General features: G+C 42.7%; 1 protein-coding gene across 2 annotated transcripts in view; it reads right to left on the reverse strand.

The window, feature by feature from the left end:
* Positions 1 to 27,874, reverse strand: part of LOC137524618 (uncharacterized) — a 571,079-nt gene that overhangs the window by 5,336 nt on the left and 537,869 nt on the right. For both annotated transcript variants that reach the window (XM_068244694.1, XM_068244693.1), the window contains exons 70-73: positions 25,008 to 25,170; positions 3,135 to 3,244; positions 864 to 986; positions 477 to 618 (exon numbers count right to left, since the gene is read on the reverse strand). In XM_068244694.1, the coding sequence (XP_068100795.1) occupies positions 477 to 618; positions 864 to 986; positions 3,135 to 3,244; positions 25,008 to 25,170 (538 nt within the window). The remainder of the gene's footprint in view (positions 1 to 476; positions 619 to 863; positions 987 to 3,134; positions 3,245 to 25,007; positions 25,171 to 27,874) is intronic.

The following is a 27,874-nucleotide window of genomic DNA, read 5'->3' on the forward strand; positions in this document are numbered from 1 at the left end:
TGGGTGATTCTCAGCATGGTCTTTATTCTTTACAAAGACACACTCATAAAAAGATTCTGGCCAGCCTTCCTGCTTGCTGCATACTTTTTTTGGGCAGTTGGACAGAGCAATTGCCATTCACTAAGTGCTTCTGAAAATAAAGAAAACCCTGAGAACCCCCCATGAGGTGATAAGATACTCCAAAACCTGTCGGTTCTGTCAGATTTCTACTACTTACGGTCAGTGACAGCAACATAGGCGAAAAGTCATTTATGGCTCATTTTACTCTGGAAGAAACGTACTTCTTATTTGTATATGTTTACAGATATTTAAAATTTTAAGTTTTTCGCAACAGTGGTCCTTTAACTACGCCTTCATAATATAAATACATAACCGTAAGTAACAAGTATCAACTAACTGGCCTCCCAGAACACTGCAAAGAACAAACGTAACAGCAGCTGGAAAAACAAGATATACATTTCATACGATGTACTCACCACACTGAGAAGGGACTTCTATAGGCACATGGTTTCTGTTGCATAAATGAACGTATGCGGCTGCCAAGTTGCAGACAGGTTTAATGTCATTTGAATCACATATATCTTCCACACACATGTTGTGAAATGGCGCTGGGTGAATCTGAGGACAGAGATGAATATCTTTCAATTATATAGATTGTGCTGTTGTTTGTTAAACATTGTGATAGCATAAAGTGCTGAAATAGGAAGAAGCAGAATAAGCTGCACAGAATCTGCAATCGATAATGTTATGGTGGATGGAAGATAGTATCTGCTGCTTATTATGGTGAGCATCATAAATCAAAACACATGCAACCAAGGCTGGCTCACCCGGAAGGCCAAATAAAGAATGTGTGAACAACATACCACTCTGAAGCAGTTTCTGAGAACAGAACTGGATCCCTGGAAAAACACTTTACATAACTTCTGATGCGGAGCACTCAGGCAGGGCTTGGTCTTTTTTCTTCCAAAGCTGCACTGACTGTCAACCTGAAAAGGATCAGATCAATGATCAAAATTACAACAGCTATAATCCATCAGTGATCCACCGCATAGAGCTGTTCTAAATGTTTTTCAACACTAACAACCAGTGCTGCAAAATGGATGTAACAGAGGCACCAACAAGTATAAAATGTATTAAAAACTGGTTAAAAAGAGAAGTAGTGGTGAACTTAACTCCCAAATGATGAGCCAAACAGTCGGTTTAAAAAAAGATTTATTATTCATTATTTACCAAAAACTGCAACGCATTTTGTGGGATACAACCCGCTTCCTCATGCAAATATAGGACTATCTGTATGAGGATCACTGTGCGCTCGGTGACTGCTTCTGTTTATTTCCATGGATTCCAGTGGGCTTGTCACAATTGATGTGTATTGTTAAAGAGGACCAGTAACCACAAACTGAACTTCATCCCAATAAATAACTGATACCACTTTTCCCAAGAGAAATCTTTACCTTTTCTCAAATAGATTATCAGGGACGTCTGTATGACTTATATTGTGGTGAAACCCCTCCCACAGTGTGATGTCAAGACCTTGGTCCTGACAGTTTTCTGTCTGTGAGAATTGTTGCACTGCGGGAAATAACAGCTGTTTCCAAATGCCAAGCAACCAGTATATCCCTCTGTGCATGTGTATAGTTATGAAAATCAACCTTTCAGCCTATTGCATTGTTAGGGGGTGTGGTTATAGATAATGTCAGTTTCTGCTGAATAGTTTTTTTCATGTCTGCCAGTAGTTAAGATGATTACGTGCAGGCTGATTGTGGATCAAACAATATAATCAAATTACATGGCGAATATAATTTATTTCTTGATCTCTTCTGTTTTTTAACTTTGTATTGATTTTTTTTTTTTTATTTTTTTTTTTGCCTTTTCGCTAAAGTTCCTCTTTAAAGAGAAACTGTAACCAAGAATTGAACCTTATCCCAATCAGTAGCTGATACCCCCTTTCCCATGAGAAATATTTTCCTTTTCACAAACGGATCATCAGGGGGCACTGTATGGCTGATAGTGTGGTAAAACCCTCCCACAGTGTGATGTCAGGACCATGGTCCTCACAAAAGGTTTAGGAGGAGCATCAAAGAAGATAAATTAGTGTGCCACGATCACAGTCTCAGTGTCCATAGAGACCCACAGTATTCAGATTCCAATGATGGATCGGCACTGCTGCGGGTAAAGTATTAAAGCTCTTATATTGCATCAGACTAACTAGGGTGCTAAGTACTTAGCACGCACCAGTGAAATTTGCGCGCATATCGCGGTGCGACGTTAAGGTCGCACCCGATGCAACCTTATATATAGTTATCGTTGCACCGCAATCCGATGTCTCGTGAGCACGGCGCTATGCGCGCGCAAAGTTTTGCAAGCGGGACTTTGCGTGCGAGCGCCAGTTAGCTTGCAAAAAGTGATTTTAGGCGTGAAGAGGGGCTTTTCACAAGCGTGCTAACAGTTAGCACGGTTTACTAAATCAAGCCTTATGTGTCCCTTGCCACAGCTCTGCTCCAGGCCAGTCTCCCAGGGTCCCCTCCGTAGCAGCTACTGACCCAGCGAGTTTGGCAGCCTCTGCGCATGGCAGTTAAAGTGAACCTAAAATGAAATTTAAAAAAAGAGAGATTCATATACCTGGGGCTTCTACCAGCCCCCTGCAGCTGCCCTGTGCCTGCGTCATTAATCAACGACCCTTCGGTCCCCCGCAGCAGCTAAGTTTCATTCTTCAGCGACTGGCCAGTCGGTGGCCATTGCGCCGTTGTCAGGAGCGTCCTGCGCAGGCACAGTACGAGATGTTCTTCTACTGTGCCTGCGCAGGACGCTCCCAGTGACGGGAGCATGATTGAGGACGCATGCGACCAGGGTTGCGCAGTCAGTGGCCATCGACTGGCCAGTTGCTAAAGAAAGAAACTTAGCCACGCCAGGAGACCAGAGGATCATTGATTGACGGCGCTGGCACAGGGCGGCTGCGGGGGGCTGGTAGAGGCCCCAGGTAAGTGAAACTCTTTTTTTCCTTTCAGTTTAAGTTCACTTTAAACAGGTGTTCAGTAAATGCTTCTGAAAACAAAGAACCTAGAGAATCACCCACTTACCTCAATCTGGTCATCCAAGTTGATATTCCGCTTTTGCATAACTGAAGTAATTACCTGCCATTTCTGTGAGAAATCGAATGTGCTGTTAGTGTGAGAGTGGTCCGGTAGCACAAGATCATTTCTTGCTTCATTGTCATTGGTTCCAAAGAGACCAGCTGAGATTCCTACAAAAATACACATTTCTATTAATATTATTTTATCTTTAGCTATACCATTATTATAAAATATCAGTGTGCCACAAAAATGTAAAGGAACCGTTTTTTAAAACAAACCTGAACTGAACTTCCCTTCATATGACCTTATCTCTGCCAGATTCTGCAAGCATAAACAACATTGTTCCACTAATACAGGCTTTATCTGCATGTCTTTTGCTGCACCACAGCGCAGAAAAGAGGAGCAATTTAGAGGAAAGCAATTCTGGGTCCTGCTTTCCCCTACTAAATCGCTCTGAAAATGATGTATGCAAGGCAATTAGGATTTTGGCAAATTGCAAACGCGGGCTTGAAATCAGATACTTATCCTGAAGAGAGGGAAGCCTCAGGATCCTATTGAGGCTTCCCTCAATGGTTGGAAGCCCCATTGCTGAGCCTCCCTTCACATTGGGGCTCCGCAGCTCCTCTTCCTCGATCATAGCCGCGCGAACCGCCCGCACATACACAGTAGCACGGAGTCCGCGGCTCTGGCTTAGGGCCCGTTTCCACTAGAAGCTGTGTGATGCGGCTACTTAGCTACTTAGCCGCATCACACCGCGGGTATGCTGAAACACATGCACGGCTATGGAATAGTTTCCACTGCATGCATGTTGTGCGGAGCAGTGCACAGTGATCCGAGAATCTGCAGCATGCTGCAGATTCTCGCACGGCCGCATCCACCTGCAGCCGCGTCTCATCTCCTCAGTTGACTTCCGCATTGGGAGATATGGAAGTGATGCGGGCACCAGTGGAAGTGATGCGATGCAGCTAGGTAGCCACATTCGCATCATTATCCCTGTGGAAACAGGCCCTTACTGCGCATGCGCAGGCTGGCTCAATCGGCTATTGCGTGGCCCTGATCCAGGAAGAGGGGCTGCGCAGCCCCGATGTGATTAGCGACAATGCTTTGTCACTAATCTTCCGGGGGGCCGCATTTAGCAATGGGGGCAACAGAGTCGCGAGGGAAGCCTCAATAGGATCCTGAGGCTTCCCTTTCTTCAGGTAAGTATCCAATTTTGAATCCAAGCTTTTGCTCTGGAACACTTTAAATACAATTTGCAGTGTATAGTACAATAAAAAAAAAACGGCACCACAAATACAAAATGCAAACAGAGTTTTTGTGCGTAATAAAAACATCCAGCTCTACTGGTATATGTTCATTTAATGAATAAAGTACAGCAGGAGAAACACTTGGGGGAGGACCTTTCCCTTGCAGTTGCATGTGGTCCGGTATTAGTCATGGAGAGAATTCGAAGACATAACAACAAAAGTTGTTTAGGTGATACCTTTAATGACTAACTGTACAAGAGTCCTTTGCAAGCTTTCAAAAATGTAAGTCTCTTCTTCAGGCATGTTTCAGAGCTGGATCAGTTCTGATCCAGCTCTGAAACATGCCTGAAGAAGAAACTTAAAGAGACTCTGAAGTTCACCTCTTTTCTTCATTTAATCCTGTTCTGCATAAATGCCCCAATAGATTCTCTGCATCCCCGGGGCAGATGAGTGATTTATTACTGTTTTTACAGCCCTGCAAACCTCCGGAGCTTCTCTTCCTGGAGAGGCAGGGCTTTCAGCTGTAGCTCTGCCTCCTCCGCAGTTAATCTCTGCTGATCGTCGCCTCTCCCCACCCCTCTCAGTCTTCTTTTACTGAGAGGGGTGGGGAGAAGGCGGAGATCCACGGAGATTGATTGCGGAGAGGCTGAGCTACAGCCCAAAGCTCAGCCTCTCCAGGAAGAGAAGCCCTGCAAAGTCGTAGAAGTTTGCAGGTCAATTACACAGCAATAAATCACCCATCTGCCACAGGAATGCGGCGATTCAAGGGGGGGGGCATTCATGCTTAACAGGAATTTATAAAGAAAAGAGGTAAAAAACGAGACTTCAGAGTCTTTTTAAGGCAGCCATACACTGGTCAATTGCCACCAGATCGACCAGCAGATAGATCCCTCTGATCGAATCTGATCAAAGAGGGATCTATTGGCTGCCTACACTGCAAACAGATTTTGAATTAATTTCACTCTGAAATCGATTCACAATCTGTAGAGCTGCCGCTGCCACCGCCCCCTGCATATTGCCGCTGCCACCGCCCCTGCATACATTACTTGATCCGGCCTGTGCGAGTCCCCCGGTCTCCGCTCTGGGCTTCACTTTACTTCCTGTCGGGGGAAGTTTAAACAGTAGAGGGCACTCTACTGTTTACACTTCCCCTGACAGGAAGTAAGCGAAGCCAGCCGGAGCCCAGCGCAGATAAGGGACAGCGGGGACAAGCACCGGCGGAACAGGTAATGTATTGCTGCTAGAGGTCATCGGACATTCGAACGCCGCTATCGACGCACTCCCGACCCGCCAGTGATAGAGCGAAATTTTCCGCGCAGACAGATCGATAGGATCGATTGATTTTGGATGGAAATCGGTCGATTGGTCAGCGTTTGCGCATCAATCACAGTAATCGAATCTGCTGTCTATCGGCGGGAAATTGAGTAAAGCAAAAGGACTCTTGTACAATTAGTCATTAAAGGTATCACCTAAACAACTTTTGTTGTTATGTCTTTGGATTCTTTCCCGTGCAATCAGAGAGTAGCATACCTCCCAACATTTTGAGATCAGAAAGAAGGACACTTAAGCCAAACCCCTGCCACACCTCTAACCAGACCTCTAATCACACATACTATAAAAATTTCATAAGAAAAATATGTTGTTTTCTAATTCAAACCACACTGGTCCTTTCTATCCTGCTTCATTTTCCTTCATATCAACAATTGAAAATAAGAGATATATCAATTTAAAGGATGGTAATAAAGTTTAGTGTCAATTATACACATTTTTCAGTAGAAAAATACAAATATCCTAGACAAACGCAGGGGAGAATTACAGTTGCCCAGAATCCCCGCTCAGATAAGGGCCGGTGCAGTGTCTGGGGACAGGCACAAATTGAAGATACCAGAATATCTGCAAGTATCCTGCAGCTCACAGCACCGCCACCTTTCTTTCCCTGCTACAGTTGACTGTGGATGGAGCAGCAGTGTGTGTACAGAGCATGGAGCAGCTCTGGGGAACTTAACAGAGTCAGGTATAAGCACAGTCCTGCACTCTGCTGTGTGAATGCTGCACTTTCCCCTTCATCAGCAATGTCGGCTATCCTCATTATTATCTGTATCCAAACTGCTTCCGTTGTCAATCGGGAGCAGATAGGACATTTAGAAAATAATTATCAGATCCTGTCAGATGGATGTGAAATTGCAACATGTGTACCCAGCATAATGTCCTACCATATTAATATACTGTATTGTGCGTGGCTGAGGGAGACCTTTCAGGAACAACGCCCCATCCCCCCCCGCCCCTTGAATATCCTGGGTTTGCCCCTGTAGGAGAAAACTTAACAGAAAAAGGGAATTGAATTTGGGCCTGTGAGGTAGGGATGAGACTATGAGCTCCTCTGAGGGACAGTTAGTGAAGTGTCCATATAGTCTATAGTGCTGTCAGAAATGTCAGCACTATGCAAATGCATCATAATAACACACACACACCTTCCCCTTTGGGACTTTCCATACTTTGCGTTTCACATGAAGTGGTAATAATGGACTCAATTGCCAATTTCTTCTCTGCCAGATGAACTACCGGTATTCACCTTCTAACACTTCATGTAGTATGAACAAGTCTTAGTGGCAACATGTTAATCATTTTCACATAGAGACTTCAATAAGATGTGCCCATGGAAAAAAATGTAATAAAAGGGGCTTTTAAAATTTTGCAGCCCTAAACCACATAACACCGATCCTTTGCTCACTCCACTGGCTAACCATAAAATAGAGAATCCTTTTCAAAATTGGCATGTTAATGCTCAAATCTCTACATGGTCATGGATACCTGAAGGATTTGTTGTGTCACACCTTTCACAACCTCAGATCAACAAGATCTTATAACTTCATCACCCCCAGAGTCCAGCTAAAAACCTTTGGAGCCCAAGCTTTCTGTCGTGCTTCCCCTACACTTTAGAACGCTTTGCTACACCCAATCAAGACAGCTTCAACCCTGGAGGCGTTTAAATGAAAACTGAAAAACCACCTGTTTGGTCTGGCATTTATGATCGTATAACTTTTCCCCTGTAACACATCATGAACCGCAGCTATGTACTGAACTGAGACAAGCTTATGCACTTTGTGTCCTATGGGAGAAAAGCATTTTACAAATGTTTTGTACAGTAGTAGTTATTATTGTTATTCTTATAAAAGGACTGTTAGATGGAGCCATGTGGACTATTCTCTTATATCCCTCCTGCCCAAAAGTATACCCTAAACTCTGGGTGCCCAATCGGTCGATCACGATCTACCGGTAGATCGCGACCACTTGCTGAGTAGATTGCGGCCGCCTGGCCGTGTCCTGTCATAATCTAAAGCCGTGCAGCCATGGCTGTCACATTTTGCTGCCTTAGCAGCATAAGTGAGAAGAGGGGATAGGCGCGGCTAAAGGGGAAGCGCGGCTGAAGGGGAGAGGAGCAACTGGGGCCCAGGTCTCCTCCCCTCCAGGCTGTGTGACTCACACAGCGTCCCCTCCCCCTCCAGGCTGCCTGCGTGCGCAGCGTCTTCTCCCCTCCAGGCTGCCTGGCAAGTGAGAACACTGTGGGCAAAAAGCTTCAGGAGGATTCTGAAGCTATTTGCTACGTTTGAAGGGGGGAGGATTGAACTGCTGGGATAGGGAAGGGGGTTCAGGACATGTAGGGGAGAAGGCTCCTGCTGCTGCTATTCTCTAGGCTTTGGGAGGGGTGTGAGCAGAATCCTTGTGTATGCTGCGGGGGGTGTGGGGGGGGGGGGTCAGGTAGATCTCGTGGACTCTGCAGGTTGAAAAGTAGCTCACAAGCTGAAAATCTGTGGGCACCACTGCCCTAAACCATTAGTGTACAGTGCAGAACTGAACACTGTAAGAGATTAGATTGAACAGACATAGACTCTTATAAGCCAGAAACATGGTACAACTCCAGTTTTGTAGCCCCCAGCTGCAAGCATGGAGACAGGCTACCAAGCATAAGTTACATTGCAGCTGACAATTCATAAATAGTCTTTCTATCACAAAGCCCTGCCTCATTCCCATGGAATCCTACCCTCTTTTTTACATACTGCATAGAGTTGGTACTGAGTGCCTCAGTGCCACCTAGGGAAGAATATAATTTCTCATTGCTGAAAAATAAAAAATATGACCCAGATGATGAGTTCAGGAAAGCCATGACTATTATAATAGGACGTGACAAAGGCGGCTATAGGCTCATGGTGGCCCTGGGCAGAGAAAGAACCTGAACCTGAAAAAGGAGGCTGAAAAGGGGGAGGAATATATGAAAAAGGGAAACAGATGATCAAGGGAGCTGTTCATGAAAGAGACAGTACATGGATGACACACATGGAAGAGGAGGTTGCACATGGAATGAGTGGGGCGCTGATGCACATAAAAGAAAAGCCACACCATACTTGGTCTAGGGGCCAAAAAGGTATAAATCTGGCCTTGTATGCACGGTAAATGACCAGCCAGAGAAGGCGTGTTTCCCTTTGATGCCAGCCAGGGGCCAGGCTCTCGTGGAGGCAGCCAGAGGAAAAATCCCCCAGGGATGAGAGGCGGTACGGGCTCCTTCACAAGATAATAATAGTCCAGGTTTGAATTGGGGACGCTGACTTGACCCGTGCAGTATGGTATTGGGGAGCGGAGTCCACATGTCCTAAGCCTTTAGGGGCTGAGTATAGGGAATTGAGCGTCACGCAGTTGATAAGCAACACTGGATGGCTTAGAAGGTTTATTGGGCATAAAAAGGTGGCACAGACAACGCGTTTCTTGAAGTTTCAGCCTCCGTTTCCTCAGGTCATTAAAAACAAGATCGCAGTGCCAATATATATATATTGTCACAGGAGCCCTAGTGGCTGACCGCACTTAGCCTTCTAAACGGTGCCAGCGCACGGATCGTGCGAACTCTGGTCGCAGTCAATGCGCAGGAACCGTTAAGAATTAGCCGCAGACAACTCAGAAGGGAGCCTGTGAGACACGGGTAATTACAACGTACACACGATTCCACGGTATCTGCCACCACCACTGGTATGGGCCAGTGGACCCGATTTACTGACTGACTAGTCCTGCGAATAAAACGGTTAAACACACGGTATTCTGTCTAGCCAACAACAAACAAACAATAGCGTATCTTCAGAGACCCGGGATCAGTTCTGTGTGTGCTGATAAGCAGGGTAGCGGAACAGTGAATGACTTGGAGGAAGTCTTTTATTCACAGCAATATAAATAATAAATATATACAGACAATTATTAAAATCAACAATTATTAAAACAGTAATAGCCAGTATAAAAAATAAAAGAAGGGAGAAAAATACTTAGTTCCTGGAAAGATGTCCTTTTTGTGGGAAAAATCAGAGTTCTGGGTTTCAATCAAAGTTCAGAGTTCAGACCAGGTGGATGCCAGCATATCCTCAAGCTGGCACCGATGAGTTCAAGATGTTTTCAGGGTGGAGGACTCCAGCCCGCCTGCTGGCTCTGTGCTTTTGATGAAGCTGGTTTGGGGGTGTGGCAATGCCGGCCCCCTCTGAGCTACCAGCAAATGACAGTTCATTCCCTCTGAGAGATTTTAGAGCTAAACTTATGAATTGCTGTAACTCCTGAACCATACACGTTACATTTAGGGGGGTAACAGCTTCATACTTGGAGGAAAATACAGATTAATATGATATCCGACATGGCTAGTGCAGCAGATCAGGGTCCTGGGTAGATTCATACCTGGGTTGTAGGGGCCCCGGGCCCCTCTCGACTGGTATCAAGAGATCCAGCATGACCCTACGGATCCAATGATACCGCTCTCATAACCACCCTATTTATTGTATTCTGTAAATGGGCAAAAGATTATATAGTACATTCATTTCTTCCTGCTAAGGCTGGAGTCAGCCTGACTGGAGTCCAGCTGTGTCTGCTTCTTGGGATCTCCGTCTATGAAAAGGCCCTGTTGGCACCTTCAATTAACATCTGAATGTGAGATCAGCTTAGACAAACTTTGAGTTTACACCGCTGGCTTAATCAGCAGTCACAGGGCCAGTCTTCCTGCCAGCTGCTAACAGGGGAAAAAAACTTCCTATTTAAAAAAACCCGGAATGTCAATCTCTAAATCGCTGGCCTGACTACCATCCAGGGCGATCGGCACAATAAACCGATTGCGTTCTAGTTTCTCACGGCTGTTCCGTGACATATATATACATATATATATGTATATGTATATATATATATATATATATATATATATATATATATATATATACTGTATATATACTGTATATATACTGTATATATATATATATTTAATTGGCATTACAATTTTCAAAATAGGCCAATCGGCCTTGCAGTAGGGAAGGGGTGGGACAGGAAGAGGAATAAACTCCATTACATGGATAGCAAAGGTTGATGGGAAGGGTAAGCAGGGAACTAGTTCTGGGTAAGGGTAAGGAGGGAACATGCCTAAGGCCACTCCTAGACAAGATAACTGTGACATAAGATGAAATTCTGGAGAATAAAAAAGCCAGCTGTTAAGAACTTCTGGAAAGAAAGGGGATTTCTACTAGGTTATATTTTTCCGGCTTCTATGCACTGTTGGCGTCACAAAGAGCGTTGTAGGCTTCTACTGATGGTTATGAAGATTTTGTTGACCACCTGTTATTCAGTTGCCAAACTATAAATTGGAAATTCAGAATTCATTATAGATGGAGTAATATTCCCAGTACTACCAATCCCATTTGCAGTTTGTTAATCACGCAGAGGTTTCTTTAGAAGTTACATAGTAAGGGTGTAACCGTACTAAAGGCTATGATTTAATATACAGTCAGTTTCTAATATGAGGAGAGTTAAAAAAAAAAAAAAAGTAATGCCTATAGTCCACATTTTTGGATGAAATTATATTTTGTAGCGTTGATGATGATAATGTAGAGTTTATGCAAGCTTATTTAAAAATATGAGCTGTCTTTGAATATAAGGAAGAAAATCTAAATAAATGGTGGTAGCAAAATAAATGGTGGTAGCCCAAAATAGAGTACATATGGCCCTGCGGCATGTAATTTTGGGTGCTGGGAAGAGCCAAGAGAATGCTCTCCCTGCACTAAATAATTTTAGGGAATATAACAAATATATTTCCCTACTGATTACTCAATTTTCTCCTTTTGCCATGTAATTTGGAGTCCGGCTATTACCTGCACCCAAATCATAGAACATATGTCCTTTAGGCTGTGCGACTATAGCCATAATTAACATTGTGGTCTATAGCGGCGCCCAAATCAGATGTGGCGCAACGCCGAGCGGGTGCGAAACCAGCCGATTCACCCAAAATATCTCTTCTAATTAAGCACAGGATGAGTCTTTAACGTGGAGCAGCGCGGTGGGGGGCGGGGTTCGTATAGCTTTAATGTATGCAAAATATATGTGTAATTACATACGGTAATAACCACATGTAGCTATTTCTTTTTGAAAGTCACTGGAACAGATAATAAACCTAACATTAATAAGCTAGTTTAGATTTACTTCAACAAAGCAAAAGCTTCCCTTAGATTCTTATCAAAGGAAATATTTGGCAGAGCAAACACTGCAATAGGTAGATGATGGATGAACAGGAAACAACTGTGCAAAGCTGTGTAAGAAATATTGTCTTACTAATTCATTATAATAAACAGTACATAATTATCAGTAGGAAATGCACACCGCATTCGTAGTCACTAACAAATTCTGAATCTAAAATATTTAAAGGTAAGCTTTGCTCATCTAAATGCTGTGATTCATTTGGACTGGAAGCATGAAAAACCACAGTTACCACAGAAAATGATGTATTATAATAAAAAACTAAGTGGTCAGTGACTTCCTAACTTGTTACAGAGCTTCTTAGATGCATTGCGATTACCGGCAATGCTCTGGCAACAATGCTCTGCAATGAGTTTTGGTTCCATAGACAATGTTGGGCTCAGAAAAATGCTTACTGACTAATCGAGCACTGCTATAACTATTATTGCATTTTCTTAAAGGGATACTGTAGGGGGGTTGGGGGAAAATGAGCTGAACTTACCCGGGGCTTCTAATGGTCCCCCGCAGACATCCTGTGTTGGCGCAGCCACTCACCGATGCTCCGGCCCCGCCTCCAGTTCACTTCTGGAATTTCTGACTTTAAAGTCAGAAAACCACTGCGCCTGCACGCCCGTGTCCTCGCTCCCGCTGATGTCACCAGTAGTGTACTGCGCAGACACAGACCATACTGGGCCTGCGCTGTGCGCTCTTGATGACATCAGCGGGATTGAGGACACGGCAACGCAGGCGCAGTGGTTTTCAGACTTTAAAGTCTGAAATTCCAGAAGTGAACCGGAGGCGGAACCGGAGCATCGGTGAGTGGCTGCGCCAACACAGGATGTCTGCGGGGGACCGTTAGAAGCCCCAGGTAAGTTCAACTCATTTTCCCCTGACCCCCCTACAGTATCCCTTTAAAGAACACATGAAGTGAGAGTTATGCTAGGTACACACGATGCAATTTTCTGACAGATTTACTGTCAGATCTATTATTTCCAACGTGACCAATCTGATTTCCGATCAATTTTTTTCAAACAATTTTTCGTTCACTTCTATGAAAAAATGTTCTAAACATCAATTGGAAATCAGAATGGACATGTTGGAAATGATCAATCTGACAGTAAATCTGTCAGAAAACTGCATTGTGTATACCTAGCATAATATAGTGGCTGCCATATTTATTGTCTTTTAAAAAATACCAGTTGCCTGGTATCCTACTGATCTTTCTGGCTCCAGTAATTACACACCTTAAACAATCATGTAGCTAATCCAGTCAGACTTCAGTCTGAAATATCTGAATTGCATGGTTGTTCAGAGTCTGTGGATAAAAGCAGCCAATTTGCATTGTTGAAAAATAATATATGGCAGCCTCCATATCACTCTTACTTTAGGTGTCCTTTAAAGCGTATCCGAGATGAAAAACTAACTATAACAAGTAACTTGTCTATATATCTTATCTAAAGTTTAGATAGTTTACACAGCAAATCTAGCTGCAAATAGCTTCAACAGTTTATGATTATTTATTCCTGTGATACAATGAGGGCAGCCATGTTCTGTTTGTGAGAGGCTGAGGGCTGGAGATGTTATCAGCTTGCCTGTGTGTAATGTGACAAATTCAGTCCCCTCTACTCCTCCCCTCTGCCACTGAAATCTCTAGCTAGTAACCTCCTCCTCCTCCTCCTGCCCAGACTGAGCTCCCATAAGCCCTTGCTACAGTGCCAAGGCACTCTGAAAAGCTGTGGGCGAGGCTTGTTTAGTTTATAGGGAATTAGAGTATTAAAACAAAACCAAAAAAAGTATACGTTTTTGTCCGCTACTAAGAGGCAAATTTCATTGTGATTGTGATATGCTTCTAACAAATATATACAGTATATTATACATTACATATTCTCTTTTTATAAATAAAATATTTGCTCTGTTCTATCTAATTTTGTTATTGGTGTAGAGCAGGGGTCTCAAACTCGCGGCCCGCGGGCCATTTGCGGCCCTCGATACAATATTTTGTGGCCCTCGCCGGCAAAAGCTTCCTTATAGTTCGCTTCAGTGCTCCCAAGTAATCCGCAGCATCCCCACCGCAAAAAGAGGGCTGCAGAGCCCCCAAATCACCCGGGGGCAATCCACCGCGGCATTTCCCGGAAGGGGGAGGAGCTTTCAGCTTCAGCTCTGCCCCTCCTGACGTCAATCGCCGCACGGATCGCCGCCTCTCCCCGCCCCTCTCTGTGAAGGAAGAGTGAGAGGGGCAGGCAGAGGTGGCGATGCATCACGATTGACGTCAGGAGGGGCAGAGCTGAAGCTGAAAGCTGCTGATTGTGAAATCCCTTATGCGGCCCAGCCTCATCCTGACTTTGCCTCCTGCGGCCCCCAGGTAAATTTGAGTTTCAGACCCCTGGTGTAGAGGGAAAGACAGTTGGCACTACTGCATGGGACAGATTGTGATGAGGGAGGCAGGCAGGATACACAAACTTCACCACCTTGGACACCACATCAGCGTGCTGAGATCCATGTAGATAAACTATATAGGAAAAGAGGAGGTGGAGGAGATCGGCACGCAAGTGAGTTTATTTCCAAAGGTAGGCACTGGTGCAGACATATACATCAAATGTAATAAATTGCAAACAAAATTGACATACCGGTGCATAGAAGTAGTGCTATGACAGTGGGTGCTGGGCACTAAAAGCCCGATTACCGTTTTGCGCTAATATGCGCTTCCATGGAGGCTGAGCAGCCTCAGTGGAATTGCATATTACCGCAAAATGGCTGTCAGGCTTTTAGTGCCCAGCACCCACCGTCATAGCACTACTTCTATGCACTGGTATGTCAATTTTGTTTGCAATTTATTACATATGATGTATATGTCTGCACCAGTGCCTACCTTTGGAAATAAGCTCACTTGCGTGCCGATCCTCTCCTCCTCCTCTTTTCCTCTATCTAATTTTCCCTCTACAGACTGCAAAATGGAGTGTGTTGCTGATGGCTCTGCAGACCTGAAGTCTCCAGGAAGATGTGTTTATAAAGCTGACAGTGGAAATATTATATGCATTGATTGTATAAAATCTTGCATAGTCCTACAGTAACAGGACCACATACAGAGAGAACCATGTCTCATTGATTTAAATATCTGAAAGGTTAAAGCAGAATTCCAGGAATAAATATTTTTCCCTTTCCATCTGCCATTTTCTCTCTTTCCATCAAATGAAAATCTTATGTCTAGAATCACTATGAGCTTACTGCAGGTTTGTTAGATGTTTCTTGTCAAGTCTTGAGTACACGGTGTCTGTGAGACAAAACAATTTCATACAATCTATCTCCTGATGACCCATAACCTAACCAAATATGTTCACATAACCCTAACCAATAAATATGGTCTAATTCTAAACTGGTCCTAAGGCCCTGTTCATACTGAAAACGCAAAAGGCTAGCGATTATTGCTAGTGTTTTGCCACATTTTTTTGCAATCAATGCAAATAAAATCACTGTACATTTTCACTGTTTTTGAGCAATCGCAATGCAAGTTTTAAATACATTGCGATCGCTCAAAATTCGCAAAATAAAATGCTGCATGTAGCGTGTTTGCGCTTACCATGAATCACAAATCGGCGGTGACTGCGGCAATGAGTTCACTGCCATAAAGTTTACATTGCACTAGAGCTAGCGATTGCCGGCGATTCAGTGATTAGCGGTAAACAGGTGAATGGACCCTAACACTTACTGTAGCTAGGGCTTAAAACTCTCAACATTAGTTTTTATCTCACTAGACATGAGCAAAAAAGCCCAATATTGGCAGCGTAGTGTGCATACTTGGGGAGCCGGCACTCTGCACACGCTATACTGCTGAATAGCGAACGCTAGTAACTTAATGTCGGCACCACTCCTCCCACCCTCATCACCAGCGGGTCCAGTCACATTAAAGGACCTGATCCCTGCACTCTGATTGGCCCAATAGGCTGACAGACTATTGGGCTAATCAGAGTGCAGGGATCAGGTTCTTTAATGTGACTGGACCCGCTGGGGCTCATCGCGGGAGGAGTGGCGCCGACGTCAAGTTACTAGCGTTCGCTATGCTGCAATTCAGCAGTATAGCGTGCGCAGAGTGCCCGCTCCCCAAGTATGCACTCTACGCTGCCAATAGTGCGCGTAGTGTGCAGGGACACTGAATTAAGGCACGCTGATTCACCTATGTGAGTCACTTTATGGCTTCTTCCACCACTGAAACAGTAACACTGTAACAGTACCTTATTTTTGCAGAAACACAGCAATTTAATATTGAGCATTTTTGCTCATGTCTAGTAAGATAACAACTAATGTTGAGAGTTTTGAGCCCCAGCTACAGTAAGTGCTAGGGCCCATTCAGCCCTAGCCTAGCGCGTGTAACAGTAGCAAACGTGCGCTGTTACGCAGCGCTATGCTTACTGAATCAAGCAAGCCCATAGTTGTGTTAGCACCTCATCAGCATGAGGCACCTGGTTTGGTAGCAAAAAGAGATATTATTGAGAAACAGTGGGACAAGATCTGTAATTGCAAAGGTCCTATAAGAACAGCCCAGGGAAGGGAAAAACATCAAATGAAGAGAAAAGCTTTCCAGTCACACATGTGGCACATGAACTTAGTAATTGAAATAAAAGACCAAGTTTTGTTTCTTCACACAGTAATAATGTTACTAACCACTGACATGAGTGTCAGACTGGTTATTTATTGACAATATAGTCATCAAAAATGTGCTTGAAATATGAACCTAGACCCAGTCAGGCCAAGTACAGTACTCAAGAATCAGGCAACAGTAATAACAACAAAAATGCAGTATTGCAGGCCAGAAGTGAAATTCTTTGCATTTCACTTTCAGCTTTGCTCCTCAACATGCAATAATATTGTTACTATACAATGATCTTATCAACATAGCCATCAAATTAGGACCTGAAATACGTATCTGGACTTAAAATTGTAGTCAACTCCTGGGCTGCCTTTGGGAAACTGGTTACAGAGAAAATAGTAATCAAAACAGAACCAGTAGAGGCCAGTAAATGACCTCGTTGTTTTGTTGATACATATGTGATAGTCATGGGAAAAAAAACAAAAAAAACCAAAGAACCTGTTTTTCAGCAGGCTATGATTTGCCAGAAATGTTTGTCATCTTCAGTGATTTATCCTCTTAACCTAGCTGATGAGAGTTGTGGCAGCAGCGGGTATTACAGGATGATCATTATGTTGTCGTCATTATTGCTACAATCCCAAGTGTGATAGTTTAAATTAAAGTGACTTCAATTAGGGAAACAGATGGAAAAAGTGCATCCTGTTAAATATTTTGTTTGTGGTATAAGCAGTAGGGCTCTGGAAAGTGGTGTGCATCCATCCGGGGCATAGTTTGGGGCCGGAGCAATGTGGGGGGAACTCAGCACAGCCACCACCAGTTTTTTTTTCTCTCACATGGAAGCACAGCCACACTGTGTGCGATAGCACAGAAGTCTCTCCAGGCCCGACCTCTTTCCTCTCATTAGCCTAGCATTACTCAAACAGTGTACAGGAGCCAAGCCATGCATCCATGCACACATGTTTTTAACCACTTTATCCAACACTACAGTATATCTACATCCTCTGTGACTTCATCTAAGCCATGAGTCAGTAGATCTACATCTTGTAGCAGAAGCAGTGCTGTGCAGGATTGGACTTGCTCCTGTGCACATTTCTGGCACTATCTGATGCAGCACTAATTGGTGAATGGGAATATATGTTTCCTTAAAGAGAATCTGTATTGTTAAAATCGCACAAAAGTAAACATACCAGTGCGTTAGGGGACATCTCCTATTACCCTCTGTCACAATTTCGCCGCTCCTCGCCGCAATAAAAGTGGTTAAAACAGTTTTAAAAAGTTTGTTTATAAACAAACAAAATGGCCACCAAAACAGGAAGTAGGTTGATGTACAGTATGTCCACACATAGAAAATACATCCATACACAAGCAGGCTGTATACATCCTTCCTTTTGTATCTCAAGAGATCATTATACACAGGCAGTGTGCATAGAGGGGCCAGGAGGGGGGAGATGCATCACAGAACCACAACACTGAAGAACTTGGCAGCCTTCCAGACACAGGCTGACAAGTCTGACAAGAGAGAGATAAGTTGATTTATTACACAGACTGTGATAGTGGAAAGTGCTGCAGTAAGCCAGAACACATTAGAATAGCTTTTGGAACTTGTAGGATGATAAAAAAACAGGATGTAATTTTTGTTACGGAGTCTCTTTAACTAATGAGATTGATTTTTACCATTAAAAATACGTTTATTTTTTTTTTCTTGTTTTTCCATTAAAATTCATAGAAAACAAAATTGTTTGATAGAAACAATGGCATACAATGAAAGCCTAGTTTGTCTTGAAAAAAAACAATATACATTTCATTTCTTTGTGATAAGTAGGGATAAAGTTATTGCTAATTAAATTAGGACATAGCTAAACTGTCAAAACTGCTCTGGTTCATAAGTGGGAAACAAGTTCTGGATGCAAAGTGGTTAATACTCCACTCGGATTGGGTCCGCCGACCCCTGTAGTGCATCAGCACAGCAGAGCAGCAGAGCCATCTTCCCAGACCTAGCTGTGCAGACCTGATCACACTGCATAAGTGGCATAGCTGATGGCTCCAGTCACCAGACATAGCGGACCACGCTGTGTCTGGTGACTGGAGCCATCAGCTATGCCTCTTATGCAGCGTGATAAGGTGATAATGGGGATACGGAGATAAAAGGATAAGCTGCCAAAATGGAGGACTGTCACTGTGACACATGAGGTGACAGATATACTGTACAATGCTGTGATTGCACGCGGTGCTGAAAGGAGGTGATGGTGGTAGTGATGGGGGGGGGGGGGGGAGGTTTAGGAGAGTCAATTGCCAGCATACATTGTGACAGTAGCAAACATTTCAGCAGTACCCACATGCCCCACCCGGCCACCACAGGGCATGTCTGACATAGGTATGACATGTCAGGTGTGTGTGTGTTTCGGGGGGGAAGGAGGGGGGCCTTGAGTGCATCCACCACAATCTGCACATTTCACAGCGTGCTAAAGGTGCCCATACACTTGTTGGTTTTCCACAGAAGATTTGATCACTATGATCAAATCTGCTGGAGATTGATGCAGCAACATGTCCACCAAATCATAATATTTATTGCTTGGGATCGAAAAAAATCTCACTTAAAACTAGGCAGGTTTGTGCATTTTGGTAGGTTTCGGGACAACCGATGGAACCCCCAGGTGTTCACCCATCTAATGTGCTTCCCCATGCAGAGTGTTGGCAGTGGAGCACATTCACCTGTTAGCCAGCAGACATCACCCAGGCCAGGCAACCAGCGGGGATAAAGACAGGACACGGAAGGAGTGTGCTGGCAGACAGTTAAGTAGGCTGCACTTCCAACACTCTTCAGGGGGGGCACTAGATGGGGGGAGACCTGGAGGTCCAGAGGCCATATGCAATTCAGTTTTTTACCTGAGTTTTCTCCAAGGTGATATTTTTAAACTTGTCAATAAAATGCCTTTTAAGCCACCAGAAAGCAAGAAAATACTCAAAATAATTTTGATAGTATTATTTCACCTACTTGTTGGTACTTTTTTAGCTGAAGAGTGCTGAAAAGTTATTTTAAATCGAAGATGAAAAATTATCTCCTGGTAGAAGAGTCAGGTGAAAAAGTGAATTGCATATGGCCCCAGGAGTTGGTGGCGGTTCTGTAGCTTTTTCATAGATTTCAAGGTGAAATCTATTAAAAATCGATTTGTGCAGTGAGTGGCAGTAACAGATCCCTCTGATCAGAAACTGATCAGAGAGGGATCTAACTGTTGGTAAATTTAGTAACCATCTGCTAGTGTGATTTTCAGCAATGCGATTACATTTATTAAAGAATGAGACTCGCAATCCATTTTTTGGGACTGTGGACTAAAAGGGGGGGGTCACAAAAACTTTGTCTTTGTCCCCGTGCACGGAAAACCCTAGCTCTGCCTCTGCATCCATCTACCATCTTTATATTAGTAAGGATGGAGGTGCCCAAGCACAAAAATATATATTAACCTCTAATATAAATACAGTATATATTAACTTCTAATAGTTAAATTAAGAATGAATAAGAAAGAATAAGAACACCAGTAGTACCGGAAAAGTATTTATTCAAAACACAAAATAAACCTATATTCTAACTATTAGAAGTTAATATACAGTATATTTTTACATTTGGGAGCTTCCATCCTTACAAGTATCCAGATAATCCTAGTTTGGAAGTAATCATTTTTTTCCCTAAAAACTACAAACCCAGGAGAGCGACCATCCAGCTTCTGGCAGGGGAGCTGGGAAAAAAGGGCGCATGCCGCTAGTGGACAAAAAGGGCGCCGCCATTCACTCCCATAATAAATAGCGTTTAATGGGCGCCGAGTAGGAAAAAAGGGCGCCGGAGCTAAATAAAGTTTATAAACGGCGCCAGGAGCTAAATAAAGTTTACAAACGGCGCCCGGCGATGTTTAATGATTTATAACTGAACTTGTGGTGATTTACGTTTATAAAATGCACCCGTGCCGAATAACGTTTATGAAAATACTAAACATATTTATCTTATTTAAATAATTAAGACATTATTTAAAGTTTTATCCCTTACTGTTTGTAAAACATTATTATTCACAAAATAAAGCGATCAGTACGTAACGTAAATTGCAAAATATTTTTTGAATCCACAATTAGTAAAACATTATTATCCACATAATAAAGGGGGGTCTTAGGTTTAGGCACCAACAGGGGGGTCTTAGGTTTAGGCACCAATAGGGGGGTCTAGGGGTTAGGGGTAGGTACAGGGAGGGGTACTTAGGCAACAACAGGGGGGGTCTTAGGTTTAGGCACCAACAGGGGGGTCTTAGGTTTAGGCACCAACAGGGGGTCTTAGGTTTAGGCACCAACAGGGGGGTCTTAGGTTTAGGCACCAACAGGGGGGTCTTAGGTTTAGGCACCAACAGGGGGGTCTTAGGTTTAGGCACCAACAGGGGGGTCTTAGGTTTAGGCACCAACAGGGGGGTCTTAGGTTTAGGCACCAACAGGGGAGTCTAGGGGTTAGGGATAGGTACAGGTAGGGTTCTGTGTAAGAGTAGGCTTAGGTATAGTTTTATTAAAATTTTAGTAATAATTACTAATGTATTACAACACTTATTACGAACGTAGTTATATTTATATCATCTTTATAAACAATATTTTCAGATTTTATTATAAGAACAAACCATAAATGACGGTTATTCACAATAATATACAATTATAACAATTAAACATATATTATTGTTTTTTTTATAAACGTAATTATAAGTTTAACTTTTGAAACAGGGAAGATTAACGTTTTCACAATTTCCGATTTCATAAACATTATTTAATGATTTATAATTTTGTTAAACATTATTTGTAAACGAAATATAGCACACTATATTTATAAACCCTATTAATGATTAATTATTATTTAGAGTTTACACGCCGCGCCCTTTTTGTCCAGGCGCCCTTTTTGTACGTACGCTCTGGCAGGACCTGGAAAACTGAGTGGGGGCAGTAAATTCCCTGCTGGCTTATACAGTGAATACAGGGATCTGCAACCAACTCTTGTGAGTATAGCTGTACATACAAGGTCCCATATATTAACAATACTACTCCATTGTGCTTCTGGGCCCATATGCAATTCACTTTTTCTCCTGAGTTTTCTCCTAGGTGATATTTTTACAACTTGTGATAAAATGCCCTTTAAGTCACCAGCAAGCAAGAAAATACTCAAAATAAATTGGATAGCACTTTTTCATCAACTTTGGGGTACTTTTTAAATTGTAAGATGCTGAAAATTTAGTTGACAGAGAAGATGAAAATTATCTCATAGGAGATAACTCAGGTGAAAAAAATAAATTGCATATGGGCCCTGGTCTCTCGGATTACCTAGGAATTCTTGAGTACAAGGTCACTACAAGGATCATCAGAATCATCCTATAAATCTACCATCTTAGATTAGTTTTGAAGATTGGTAAGTGTTGCACAGTTTGAACAGCCTTGAGCATTTGTTGGTCATAATTTCCCCCGGCTCTGCTCATCAGGCTTAAGGAACAAGCAATAAGTTTGATGAGAATCCACTGCAAGGAGGAAGAAAAACCAAGGGGATCCAGAGACGGTCCTGTAATGGTGGTATGACAAGTAGTCCAAGAGGAGACTACAATGATGGTGCAGTTTTCACCAACATTACCAGTGTGGTATTACTGTAAGTTGTTACCCAGCTGCTTTCTCTCCAAGTTCTTTCAGTCCCCCTTTTCCTTCCAACGAGACCTTGCTACACATCCTGCCTAATCCTCTCTTTTATCCAAAGGGAATGCTGCTCTCCCTATGTGACTGGCTTCTGTTCAATGTAAAAGGGCTTCACTGACAGTACATATAGTATTATGCTGTTGATAATTTGGGGTTTCGGGAGATGCTGATAATAACATGGATGATGCACTAAGTGCTGATGATGCACTATATTGAAGTGAAGCTGCCGTGCGGTCATTTTACTGTTACTAATGCTGGAGGATTACTCACTGCACACAACAACTTTACCGTAATATATTGCATCAGGCCCAATGTCCGTAATGTATAGTTACTAACCTCCTTCTACTCTATCCCAGCACACTAACAATCCTACGACTATGCTTAACCCTTACCTCTTCAACCAGCACCTCGTGGTAATGACAAACAGCACTCAGCTATACAATAGCTGAGGACTGACTAGGCAATGTAAAAGGTGGCCTCTGCACCCCCAACAATGTCATGGTGCACTTACTATTCAGGAGGTAATTAAGCCACTTCTTGTCAGTAGTCCTTGTGTACTTCGCAGCTGCTCCAAATCTGTGGGATACAGATGGGCAACAGTGGTGTAGCTGAGGACCAATGGGCCCCAGTGCAAGTTTTACATTGGGCCTCCCCCCCCCCCCAGCAATCTATACATAGCAATTGATACGGTGCACCAAAACTGCCAAGGACAGCACAGTCTCAGAGGTACAAGGGGATAGGGAACAGCTTGTTAAAGAGACACTTAAGCCAGGAAAAAAAAATGAGTTGTACTCACCTGGGGCTTCTACCAGCCCCCTGCAGCAGTCCTGTGCCCTCGCAGCCACTCACTAATCCTCTGGTCCACCGCTGCCAGCTAGTTTCGTTTTTGCCGACAGGCCCGTCAGGACTGGCCACGCGTAGCTTTTTCTGCATTACCGACTGTAATTAGCGCTATTGTGGGCCGCAACACGTACAAAAATACGCGTTGCCACATTACGAACGCATAGATATGCGTCAACGCGTATATTTGTACGCGTTGCGGCCTGCAATAGCGCTAATTACAGTCGGGAATGCGGAAAAAGCTACGTGTGGCCAGTCCTGATGGGCCTGTCGGCAAGAACGAAACTAGCTGGCAGCAGGGGATCAGAGGATTAGTGAGTGGCTGCGAGGGCACAGGACTGCTGCAGGGGGCTGGTAGAAGCCCCAGGTGAGTAAAAATCATTTTTTTTTTCTGGCTTAAGGTTTACTTTAATGATTACTACCATTCAAAGCATTTATAGAAGTAATTATTACAAGCACAGGACCAATAAAAAGTTAATACTGTGGTCGAGGGAGGGCTCTACAGGACCTCTGCCCCCCTATTGCTACACCACTGATAGGCAAACAAAAGGAGGGGAGAACAGAACACTTACTTTAATAGCATAAATCATGGTTTAATATGCTTCTTATAAAAAGTAAATAGTTGCACTTACAAAATCAAATTGGTACCATGGCTTGTAATATAAGGAGGAGAAGAGCTGCCAAAACATGTGATGTACACCCATCCAGGAGTTGATTGTTCTCATCTCCCAGTTTGCAGCCCCGTGAAACATCTTCCCAGTGCTCTGACCAAGCCCAGGCTACATACGAAGTACTCATGGCTGCTCCACTACTTTATATTACAAGCTGTTTTACCAAATTGAATTTGTAAGTGCAACTGTGACACTAGGTGATTGGATTAGGACTACAGACCCTTATTATGCCCCGCCAGTCAGGTTTTGTTTAATCTGCCACTATACAGTACACTGTGTCTCTAGCATCTGTTGTCTCAGAACTGTCAAAGCAACGTTTAACTATTTATGAGAAGATTGAACCCTGACTGACTATGCAACTGCTGATATCCGGAACTCGACTAGTATACAGGCGGCTCACCAAATTTACCCGTTACATTCACCAGTGCATCATACATTGCCATTCACACCCAAATTAATTTTTTAAGAAATTGCTATGTTCTTTTGTGCTACAGCTGAAAATTCTTTGTTTAAAATTTTGCAACAATGCTATTTATTACCATCCTAAACCCAGATTCTAGCAGTACTTATCTTTTTACAATAACCATGCAGATAAACAGTGGAAAATACATTTACTTGAAAGCAGATTATTACCACGCCACAATTTGTGATGATCGTCTAGAGAGTGGCATGGAACCCAGATGCCTGTCATTTTTGAATCTCTACCAATTTAATGTAAAAATAATTTTGAAAAAAGTTACTCTGTCGTGAATGAGGACACACGCGGCCAGGGACCTCAGGCGCAGTGGCCGGGCGAAATCCGAAAGTACCGACGCGGGCACAGGGCGACTGCAGGGGGGGCCAGTAAAAGCCCCAGGTAAGTAAAACTGGCTTTTTTACTCTTACTTAAGTTTCCCTTTAACACTCGGACATCATATACAACATATAGCAGCCATTTTATGGTTTTAAAGGGATGGGGCGTTGTTTATTCTGTTTCATGTTTTCAATAAAAGCCATTTTTTGATACTTGATAATTGAGGCTCCCTATGCATTGTATGTTTTAGATAGTATTGTATGAGTGAGACACTAATCATTTTGGGTTGATATCCCACTGATCCTATATATTTCATATGACACACATATAACCTGAATCATTCAGCATTGCCCAAGTAGTTGTTTATGGTTATGGAGATTGGGAAATCAAGGAAAGGTAACAGACACCACCCGTGTGCATCTACAGAGGGGATGGGAGGAGGGGCAAAGTAGCAGCAGTAGTCTTTGACTGGAATTGCCCATCTACATACAGTACATAAAATTAGATGAGTTCATAATATTTATAGATCTTTGGGTATCTTTACTCCAATAATTTCATTTCACAAAGTGACTTTACCATGATGCCATCCTTCAAGTGTGATACTGCAGACTCTGTGGTGAAGATAACATTGAATCGTGACTCCTTCTTGATTAGACACCTCAATTTTACTAGAATCTTTATTTATTAATATTCCATTCTTGGATGTAGGAAGATCAATACTATGACAGTTTTCTTCTACCTGTGAATGCAAATAATGGGATTAGTAAATGGTGTTTTATGTGCCATTTATTAGACTGTGTGTAAATCTCCAGTAGTACAGTTTGTTATATGACTGGGTAGAAACAGCCAATGTACTGTAGATGAAGTCAGAAGTGCTGAGAGTGACACAGAGCTCTAACGTATTGGTCAGTCTACCCTAAGCTGAAATTCTGGACAATACTTTGAGGTAAAACAGTTGCTACCCATGTAATGACTTATTATAACAAAGGTTGCTGAAAGATTATTAAATTAGCATTTGTGCTTCTGTTGTGACCTGCAGGGGCCCTGGCTACAACTTGTAATACAAATAAATGCAGGCAGTCTAGTTGCAATAATTGTATAGATAATACTAATATGTATGACACACTGAAATGTCTTTGGGATGTACTCATCAAAGTATGTAAAGTTGGCATGTGCAGGGAATCCAGAGCAATTTTACCAGTTTTCCCAACAGTAAGGTGGCATGCGTTGCACAATTAGCAGGACCTGTGTTACCTGGGAAATGTGCATGTTTGCAACACAAACCGAAAAAACGTACAGGTAATAAATATGTCTCACTTTGTCCATCAGAACCTAACCTGATAGTACAAGGGGGAGTGATGTATATAAATCACTAGATCTACAATAGTCACAAGAAAGTGTATCAGTGACTTATTAATTAGGTAATTAATTATTACCACAATAAAGGACACTATTTTGGTACCCCAAGTAAAATAGATCAAGTAAACAGAGGGTGACAGGGAGCATACAGAGGGAGGTATTTTCTGCCCCCCCCCCCACCCCTTCCCCCCCCCCCCCCCCCACACACACAGTGGTATAGTGGGGTGTAGCTATTCCCTCTGTTCCCTCTGAGCTCACACTTTAGCTCTGACTTGGGCTATTGCTGGGGGAATCTTTGACTGTTGGTGAGAGGTTTTATTTTTATGTTTATGATTTTGTGTGTACTTTGCTCCTGACAAGGCCCTCTCGAAGGGTGAAACATGTCGAGTCTGACACCTGAACTTTACATATTATGCACCCCTTTCTTTATGTGATTCCCACCATACTTTACCTTCTGTGAAGGCCAATAGAGCAGCTCAGTGGGGTGACAGTACTGCTTTGGGGACTGGTCATAAACCTATACACTGGTTAAGGGAGCATGTCTGTACTCTGAATCCACCCACTTGCAATAGTGGACCAGATATAAAAATATAGACATTCATTCCCAACCCTATTCATAGTGCTCTATTTCATTCAGATTGATATGACCGCATATTTGTTAGGAACTAACACAGAGAATAGCTATACCATTGTGTGTGTGCATGTGTGTGCATTGTGTGTGTGTGTGTGGGGGGGGGGGGGGGGAGTCAGGAAACACCTCCCTCAGTATGCTCCCTGTCACCCTCTGTGACTGTGACCTTGATCTATCTTACTTGGGGTACCACAATAGTGCCCTTATAATTAATATGTCACTGATACACTTTCTTGTGACTAGTGAAGATCTAGTGATTTATATACATCACTCCCCCTTGTACATTCATGGACAAAGTGAGACATAATGTACATGTTGCTGCCAGGGTACCACAACACATAGGCCTCAATTCACTAAGCTTTATCAAACACTTTACCGAACGTTTGATAATTTACCTCATGGGTAAAATCTCATTTTGAATTCACTAAGGTGTTATAGATTTGTTGAACATTTTATCGATAAAACATTTGATAACTATGTAACACCTTAGTGAATTCAAAATGAAATTTTACCCATGAGGTAAATTATCAAACTGTTTGATAAAGCTTAGTGAATTGAGGCCATGTGTTTGTGTAGCGTGTAGTACTCTGGCAAGGTACATGTTACCAAAATAATGCACCGATTGTGCTACCTTTAAGTGTACCCGAGATGTAAAAAAAAAAAGTAAAAAAAAAGTATTCATACATACCTGGGGCTTCCTCCAGCCCCCTTCGTATGGCAATTTTAACTCCAGGAATACTGTTAAAATGCCATACACTTCCTATGCATGGTAACTTCATTGTACTTTGTTGAATATACACCTCCAAATTCCAAAAGGCATTAATACTGAATTTTAAATTTGTTTTTTATCATAACAGTGGAATTTGTGCTTGCTGGGAACAACCAGTAAATTGAAAAAATTCGGATTTTTCAAAAAGGCTCCATAAAAAAAGATCCATTGGTGAAAACTGCACGCTTATTGTGACTAAGTCCTTGAAAAGAATCTATGGAATTCTTTTTTTAAGATTTATCATACTTAGAGAACTAGTTAGAACACATAGTTCACAGGTGTCGGACATATCTATGCCAGTCTTTAGGATGGACTGAGAAATTGGGAAATGTGTTCTACTTGATGAACCACACCTTTCCTGATTCAGCCCCATCAATTAATTTAAACTGTGCCAAAAATGTGTGAGGACCTCAGTCCTTGAAGACTTTGAGATCCCTCAAATAGTTGATCCAGGCTATGGACATTATACATAATAAAGTAAGTGTATGCAGCTCTGCTCGTGTTTTATTAGAACTGGACTTCATTAAAATATGTTTATCTGTTTTACTATTATATTTTATTATTTTAAACCATGAGAATGTTTCATAATACCCATCCATCTTTTGGAGTGCATGGATGGCATCTCCCTAATTTTCAATACACCTGGGTCCATACGCAATTAACTTTTTCTCCGAAGTTTTCTCC

This window comes from Hyperolius riggenbachi, chromosome 7 (assembly GCF_040937935.1).
Source record: "Hyperolius riggenbachi isolate aHypRig1 chromosome 7, aHypRig1.pri, whole genome shotgun sequence".
Taxonomy (NCBI): Eukaryota; Metazoa; Chordata; class Amphibia; order Anura; family Hyperoliidae; genus Hyperolius; species Hyperolius riggenbachi.